General features: G+C 48.5%; 1 protein-coding gene across 4 annotated transcripts in view; it reads left to right on the top strand.

Annotated features, from left to right (window-relative positions):
- The window catches only part of FGF13 (fibroblast growth factor 13), a 208,728-nt gene extending 200,964 nt beyond the window's left edge, over nucleotides 1-7,764 (top strand). For all 4 annotated transcript variants that reach the window (XM_053955349.1, XM_053955352.1, XM_053955350.1 and 1 more), the window contains 2 exons: nucleotides 5,681-5,879; nucleotides 6,363-7,764. In XM_053955349.1, the coding sequence (XP_053811324.1) occupies nucleotides 5,681-5,879; nucleotides 6,363-6,499 (336 nt within the window). In that variant the 3' untranslated portion in view covers nucleotides 6,500-7,764. The remainder of the gene's footprint in view (nucleotides 1-5,680; nucleotides 5,880-6,362) is intronic.
- Nucleotides 7,765-8,469: the final 705 nt, after the last annotated feature.

An 8,469-nucleotide genomic window follows, 5' to 3' on the forward strand; every position in this document is an offset into this window, starting at 1 on the left:
ACACTGTGGGCATTCTCCCCTGAATTTGTGCTTTTGGTTTGCTGTGCAAAGGAATGATGCCAAGGGAATCACTGCAGGCTCTTTTCAGTGCTTTTCTCAGGGATTCAGAGAATACCTAGAGACAACCTGAAATCTTTCTGAGATCCTGGTTATCCAGCTGCTTCCTTGGGCTCCATTGTACTCTTCACAGAAGATTTGCACTAAATAATTTTACACACCACTGACCATTTGTGTTTCACTTGATAAATTCCTGTTTATTGCACTAGCAATAAGGAAAATCCATTCTATGGAGCTGTCTGGGATCACTCTCCAGAAAGCTTTGCCTCCCTATCACTCCTCCCATTAAGTTGTTTTCCTGAATAAATTCAGTGTCTTTTCTCTATATAATTTTGGACCTAATTTTCTTCCTTCCTTGGGTGTGTGGCCAGTACACATACCTGGAAGTGATCTCTGGGGGAATTGTCCCACAGATCAGCTGGTAGTTTGTCTGTAGCAGTTAGTTCAGCCCCACAGCCCCTCCTGAGGGCTTTGGGCTACCTGCAGTGCCTGTGAAAATTCACCTGCAAGGGCCTGGCCACAGTGATGCTCCTCCCCGAGCTGCTCCAGCACCTCTCCTCAAAAACCCCCCAGGGTTTTTTTTCTGGAAAATTCGAAATTTTCTGTAAATTTTTTTCTGGAAACTCTGGCCCTTGCTGTGCCTGCCAGTGCTGGGGACAGGGACAGGGACAGTCCCGTGGCCAAGCAGCCCCACAGGACCTGTGCACACAGGGCAGGCTGCTCCAGTGGCGTGCCCAGGATTCCCAGAGCAGGGAAACTCAAGCACAGTGGCCAGCAGGGTGGGATTGGAGCCTGGCTGTGCAGAAGTGCTAGAGCTGGTACAAAGTGCCAGAAGGGAAAGGGAATGTCATTTTCCACTGCTGCAGCAAATGGCTGCTGGGGGCTCAGGAAATTCCAGCTGCTCCAGACTCCTCACGCTGGGGATCTAAAAGCTGTTTTTCCTGATAACATGCAAGCTGAAGTATTCCCATCCTGTGCTGTTGATGCCACGCACATTACAGGGTGATGGTCCAGAGGATACACCCTGGAACTTCACGTGCCGAGATGGAGAAAATCAATCTCTGTTAATAAAAAAAGGCAGGCTCACTGGTGCAGAAAATCACTGCTCTGGAGCCTTAACGAGGCTCCTTCAAAAATTCATGATTATCAAATGGAATCCTGGGCTACATTATAGTTCTGAAAGAAATTGGGATATGGAGGGAAAAAAATCCAATTTTCATTAAGTGGAGAAAATAAAGGATAAATCCTGTACACAGACATAGTCATTGATCACAAGGAATATAATTACATGCTCAATATATAAGAACATTTTCCAAGTTTCCCGAGTACACAATACTTTTCTTAAATACTTTTCAAAGTTAAATTTTCTTTTCTTGCTGTTTGCTCAGGCCTCTAGCACTAAGTCCATCTGAACAAAATCTGTCATTGTTCTAATAAACTGCTGCAGGATATTTGACCTGTGGTGAAAGAAACCTTGAACAAACCCAGTCCTGACCTCATGACTTGAAGAATTTGGTGCTGGCCCCTGCTGATGGCATCCAGAGTGCAAATTCAGGATGCAATAAATGGCAGAGAGCAAACATCCTCCTGCTCCTGTGCCCTGAGCATCAGCCATCCCAACCAGGGCTCTCTGAACCCCTTCCTCACACACAGGCTTCCCCTTTTGGGGCTGAATTCCTGCTCCAGAGTCATTTGGAGCACAGAATAATTAACATGCAGTCCTGCAGGGCTGCTGGGTGTGATGGCTGATCATTTGGAGGGGTTTTGGCTTCAGATATGTCTTCTGCAGAAATAGAGCAGGAAGAATTCCAGATTGGCTTTTGTGATATTTTAGCTTTCAGGCTTGGCATTCGGTAATGCAACCTGAATTATTTTAGATATAATCTAGCCAGCTGCCTGGAAATACAGCTACTCTAAGTGTATAAAAAAGGCCACAAGGCCCTTTTACCATATTATCATACACCAAATTATTATTTTTCACATATTCAATGCAGCTACAGATTTGTTCATGAAGGAACCTTTCAGTAGTTAGGCTGAGCAGCTCAAACCCAAGAAGCAGCCCCTGACAGTTCATCTTCCTGCTTACTTAAGTGTGGCTGAGTCACGACTACGGTGAATCCAGCACTTTTATGTGCTGGAAAGTCTTTTCCCTTTTATTTATTCATTCATTCATTCAGTGTTAAGGGTGGATGTGTGAGGGGCTTGAGACACTGCAGTTTATTGTCATCTAGGTGCCATCATCAGTGACTTTTGAGGTAAGCAGAGATGGAAATAGCGTTTCACAGAAAGAATTATTTAATCTGTTTTGTGTAATAATGTGTCCACAATGTATCAATTGTGTAATAATGTATCCATAATGTATCAATTGTGTAATAATGTAGCCATATGTTTTGTGTAATAATGTATCCATAATGTATCAATTGTGTAATAATGTGTCTGTTTTGTGTAAGAATGTATCCATATTGTGTAATAATGTATCCATACATCCATAATGTATCTGGACTTTCCAGACCTCATTTGCATCGTTTTTATTGCGAGGATGGGCTAAAAGGACAGCTGAGAGACAGGAAAAACCTGGCCTTGGAATTGGAGACGTGTGTTTGTAAGGATAGGATCGACCTGCGAGCTGGAAAGCGTCGGTGTTAGCTGGGGCAGCCTGCTCCTCCTCGGCGTGTGACAAAGCCTGTGCCAGCAGAGCTGACACAATGGCCGAGAGCTGCTGCTCTGCGCTGTGCCGAGCTCAGGGCAGCCCTGCCCGTGCCCAGCGGGGCTGGCACCTCGCTGCCCAGGCTCGGGGCAGTGCAGGGCGCCTGGCATGGCCTGTGGTGCCATTCCTGGCCAGGCTCGGAGCAGTGCAGGGCGCCTGGCATGGCCCGTGGTGCCATTCCTGGCCAGGCTCGGGGCAGTGCAGGGCGCCTGGCATGGCCTGTGGTGCCATTCCTGGCCAGGCTCGGAGCAGTGCAGGGCGCCTGGCATGGCCTGTGGTGCCATTCCTGGCCAGGCTCGGAGCAGTGCAGGGCGCCTGGCATGGCCTGTGGTGCCATTCCTGGCCAGGCTCGGAGCAGTGCAGGGCGCCTGGCATGGCCCGTGGTGCCATTCCTGCCCGGAGCTGCCCAGGCTCGGGGCAGTGCAGGGTGCCTGGCACAGCCCGTGGTGCCATTCCTGCCCGGAGCTGGCTCTGCAGGGCTGCTCCCCTTGGTGCCGAGCAGGGCACCCGCCCGGGCTGGGCTGCAGGAAGGGCAGTGGAACAAACTCCCCTGGGCAGGGCTGGGCACAGCCCTGCAGCCCCGGGCTGCCCAGACGTGTTGGGACCCAGCACACCCCTCTGGCTGCCCTGGCTGGCTGAGACCCTGGCATGGGGCTCAGAGACCTTGGCATGGAGTCAAAAACACCTGTGGCTTCCATTTTAGCCCGTGGGAAAAGCTGCCAACTCTGTGTGAGGAATTACAAGCCACGAGGGTTTGAGTGGTGTGGTAGGTGAATTGACACAGGGTGAAAAAGTAAAATTTTGGGGCTTTTTAGAATGGGGTTCGAAGGGACAAGATGGAGGGATTTGGGCATGTCCTGACCTTCTTCTCCTTCTCCTTCTCCTTCTCCTTCTCCTTCTCCTTCTCCTTCTCCTTCTCCTTCTCCTTCTCCTTCTCCTTCTCCTTCTCCTTCTCCTTCTCCTTCTCCTTGCCCTCTATGTCTTGCTGTGCTGGTGACATTTTTCTGTTGGTTTCAGGCACAGACACACTGTCCAACACCAATGACAGACATTGGCACGTTATTGTAACCACGGCACACGGAGTTTTTGGTATAAAATGTGAACACTGCCCTGAGGGCAGACAGAATGCCATGGCCGAGCTGCTGGACAGAGCTCAGCAGGGCAGAGAGAGAATGTTCTAGAGAAGGGGAAATAAACACCCTTGAGAAGCCGACCCTGCACATTCAGACTCCTCCTTTGGCTGCGGGGCTGGGAAATGAGGACTTTTACACTCTGGGGTCATCCCGACACCCGGGCCCCGAGACAGAGGAGCTGCTGCTTTGGCAGGGCCATGCCAGGGCAGCTTGCTGGCTGCAGCTGCAGCCGGCACTGGCAGGTGCCAGAGCAGAGAGGGGCACGGATCCTGCCAGCCCAGGCCATGGGGGGCTCTGCTTTGGTGCCCAGCCATCTGGGAGGGAACGTGTCCTGGTGACTGGGCGTGTTATGGACACGTGCCCATGCAGGGCACTGCCGGGCTGGGCATGGGCTCAGCTGCAAGCTCAGAGGAGCACAGCACTCCACGAGAGCTGAGGGAAAACCAGGAGTGAGAGGGGTTCCGTGTCTTTCCTTCTGTCCCCCACTGTTCTGTCCCTCCGTGTCAGGGACTCTGGGCTGCTCATTTGAGGTGAACTTGCTCCCTGAGGGCTCCAGAGGAAATGTTGGGGTTCTGTTTGCAGTCTGACCCTCTGCTGCTGTGTACAAGCGGGCCTTTTGTACCCAAACAGCTCCAAATTACTGTACATAAACCATAATCTGCCAGTGGGAGCACTGTAGTTTTCCATTTTGCTGCTAATTGGATGATACCCTTGCAACAGTCTTTGTTACCATGGCTGGTGCTGGGCAGGGAACAGTGAGGGGAGGCTTTTATGCAGAAATCTTACAAAAATGCAATGACTGTCCCTATTTGACAGCAATTGAAACCAATTGTCAATTAACTAAACAACAACCAATTAGCTTAAAGGAAAAAAAAGAAGAAAATTGCTTGCTTCACATTCTTTGTTGAAGCAAATGCCAGTCAGAGAATGGGAGCTTTTTTCTTTCTCTTGTAAAGACAAAATGGCAAAAGATGTGCAGAAAATGCAGAGTGGTGGTTTTTTTTTTTTTCCCTGATACCATCCTTTTCTCACTTCAGAATATTTTAGAAACTACATAAGAATATCTTAAGCTCCTGAGACATTTAATTTCCTGCGATATTTTAAAATCAAAATTACAATGATTATACAAGCAGGAGGTAAGCACGAGGGCAGCTCCCCTGCAGCTGGCTGCCCTGGCAAGGGGAGGCCAGCAAACATCTGGCTGCTCTGTGGTGCAGTGACAGGCACGACTGAGGCGTTAACATCTGCACGGCCAGACCAACCCCTTCCTCTCTCGTATTTTCCAGTCCATGGGTGAGATGTTGCAGAACCTGTAATGTCCAGAGGCCGAAGGAGCCAGGGCCCTTAGGGGTACTGAGAGACACCCATTTACTCTGGCATTTGCCTCTTACACAGCCGAGGGCAGCAGTTAATGCACAAAGCATCCCGCGGGCTCTTCCTGCCTGCAGGGCTGCAGCACAGCTGGTCCCAGGGGTGACACAGCTCCGTGTCTGCCTGACATCCATTAGCTGCCTCAATCAATAAATCCTCAGACTCTTTACTCATTGTTCAAAAAAGATCTTATTGCAATCTACTTAGAGCAGCTCACAGCATCATTTCACAGGTTTCAAATTGTGTTACTCCTTTGTTAATACTTTCAGGAGCCATGTTTCATAAGTGGATAGTTGAGGATGAGAGGTATGACTTGTAACCATCAGAAGGCAATGGATATTATATTACATGCTTTTTCATTAACTGATGTGGGATTCGGCCCTGCACCTATTGATCTGTTGCTTTCTTACAGGAACATTTTACACCCGAATGCAAGTTCAAAGAATCAGTATTTGAAAACTACTATGTGACATATTCCTCAATGATCTACAGACAGCAACAGTCTGGCCGGGGTTGGTATTTGGGTCTTAACAAAGAAGGAGAAATAATGAAAGGAAACCACGTGAAGAAAAATAAACCTGCAGCACACTTCCTTCCAAAACCCTTAAAAGGTAATTGCTTGGGTTTGCTCCATTTCTCTGAACTGATACTACGTTGTGTTTAATTTCTGTGCATAAGTTTTTGACGTGTCCAGCTGCTTGTGTGACAGGAGTGTAATGTTCTGTACCATGGTGTTCGTCTCAGCAGAGTTCCAGCAGGTGAAATCACAGCTGCTGGCAGTGCTACTTCTCTGTTCGTAAGGAAATGCTGGTTTTTGTCAGCTTAGGTCTGTCCTGCAGGCTGTGTAAGTGCAGTGGCTGCTTTCACTGGGAGGGGGAGGAGTGGTTTTCTCCTTCTGTAAAATGTCAGTCCACCGAGGAGGATCTCAGAGGTTCGGGAAGTGCTTGGCATGGAAGGGGGCTCCTTGCCCTGGCTGTTTGTCTCTCCTCCCATGGCATATTGCTGGCTGGCAACCCCAGCGTGTCAGGGCTGGGCTCTGCCCCCAGCCAGCAGCCCCAGGCCGTGCTGATGTTCTGCTCTCTCTTGCCTTGCAGTGGCCATGTACAAAGAGCCTTCCCTCCACGATCTCACAGAGTTCTCCAGGTCTGGGAGTGGGACCCCAACAAAGAGCAGAAGCGTTTCAGGAGTGCTAAATGGGGGTAAATCCATGAGCCAAAACGAGTCAACGTAGCCAGGTTCAGGCCAGCCAAGTGCTCTCTAACAGAACCTTACCTCTGGATGCAGTTGAATTCTTACTCGCAGTCTTTCATCCAAACCTTCAGTTGCCCGGGACAAGGCACCGAGCTCCACAGGTCACCTGTTTATCAGCCATTAGATCTTCTGGTTGCCAAAGGAGAATCCCCAGGCTTGGAGAGTGTGCCTGTGCACAGCACAAGGCACTGGAGAGCAGCACACACAGCTGTGGGAAAACCTCCCAGAAGAAATGTCCAGCTCTTTCTCTCTCTCACTTTTTCTTTATCTCTTTCTCTCTCTCGCCTATGCTTTGTGGAAAACGAAACAAAAACATTTCACAGCATTCACTGCTGATCAGAATTTGCTTTCCAACTCAGAAAAAGACCACTTTTGCTCTTCAAAGGAAATTTTAATGCTTGTCTGTTTTATAGGGGCAAACAAAAAACAAATACGTAAACTCTGTTGTTTCCTTGGCTTACCGTTTTATATCTAAGGCTTGATAAAAAAAATGTATCCTTTAATTTGGAATAGTGCAACTTTTTGATTTCTGAACTCCAATGGGTCTTTAAAGCTCTGTCTTTAAAAAAATAACTCAAAATTCAGGGTTGGAACTGAGAGTTGGTGTCTCAGGCTCAAGCAAACAGTGTTCTTGTGGTTTTAAACACAATGAAATAATAAATTTTTATAGATTTGTAGTTTCTGGTAAAGTTCTTGTGCTAACCCCAGTCTGTAGGAATTGATTTGTTTTGTTATCCCAAGTGGAAGTTAACAGAAAGGGATAAAATTATCCTCCAGTGTAGAATTCTCTTAATTCCATTTTGTGTGTCATGTTAAACTATCGTTGTGGCTTCTTTTTTAAAGACAGAAACTGTGGAATTAAGGTGACTTAATTTTTTTATAAGAAACGTCTTATTTGTAAAAGTCCTTTCACTGTAACGGGCACGTGAATATTGTGTAGGAGGAAGCGTTAGGACAGGTTACCCCTAAACAACATATACTTATACATGCTATTGGAAACAATTGTTTAAAAAATGTAGTTAGGTTTCCATTTAGGTCATCATGTCTGTTGCATGGGAGAAAGTTGGAATATTGGCATAGAGTTGCATGATGTGTAAGATTTTGTGCATTAATCATCGTTGGATTCTGTGCTCCAAAACTGAATTAGTTCTGTACAGGCAGCTTTCTGCCTGCTACAAAAAAAGTTGTTTATTATTTGTTGTATACACAACCATGCACTGAATAAACTATTTATATTAAGATGTACTTTTTAAAAAAGCTTGTTTGATTGTATGCTGTACACCCATGGTTAATTTGAAGGGAAAAGGGTTGGCAATTAAATTATGAAGTTACAAAAGATACTAATGTTCAGAATTAATTGTAATTAATGTTCCAAATCTTTCTGTGTGACGGCCATTCCCCGTAACGCCATAGATACAGAAATTCAGCCCTTCTTTGGCTTTGGGCACTGTCAGAGCTGGTCCTGCGTGCCCAGCTGAGATACTCAGAACAGCCACGCTCTGTGTCCCCAGCCAGGGAGTGAGCCCTGTGCCAGGCTGTGCTGTGCCAGGCTGTGCCAGGCTGTGCCAGGCTGTGCTGTGCCCTGCTGTGCTGTGCCAGGCTGTGCTGTGCCAGGCTGTGCTGTGCCAGGCTGTGCTGTGCCAGGCTGTGCCAGGCTGTGCCAGGCTGTGCTGTGCCAGGCTGTGCCCTGCTGTGCTGTGCCAGGCTGTGCTGTGCCAGGCTGTGCCAGGCTGTGCCAGGCTGTGCTGTGCCAGGCTGTGCCCTGCTGTGCTGTGCCAGGCTGTGCCAGGCTGTGCTGTGCCAGGCTGTGCTGTGCCAGGCTGTGCTGTGCCGGGCTGTGCTGTGCCAGGCTGTGCCAGGCTGTGCCAGGCTGTGCCGTGCCAGGCTGTGCTGTGCCGGGCTGTGCTGTGCCAGGCTGTGCCAGGCTGTGCCAGGCTGTGCTGTGCCAGG

Source organism: Vidua chalybeata, chromosome 14 (assembly GCF_026979565.1).
Source record: "Vidua chalybeata isolate OUT-0048 chromosome 14, bVidCha1 merged haplotype, whole genome shotgun sequence".
NCBI lineage: Eukaryota > Metazoa > Chordata > Aves > Passeriformes > Viduidae > Vidua > Vidua chalybeata.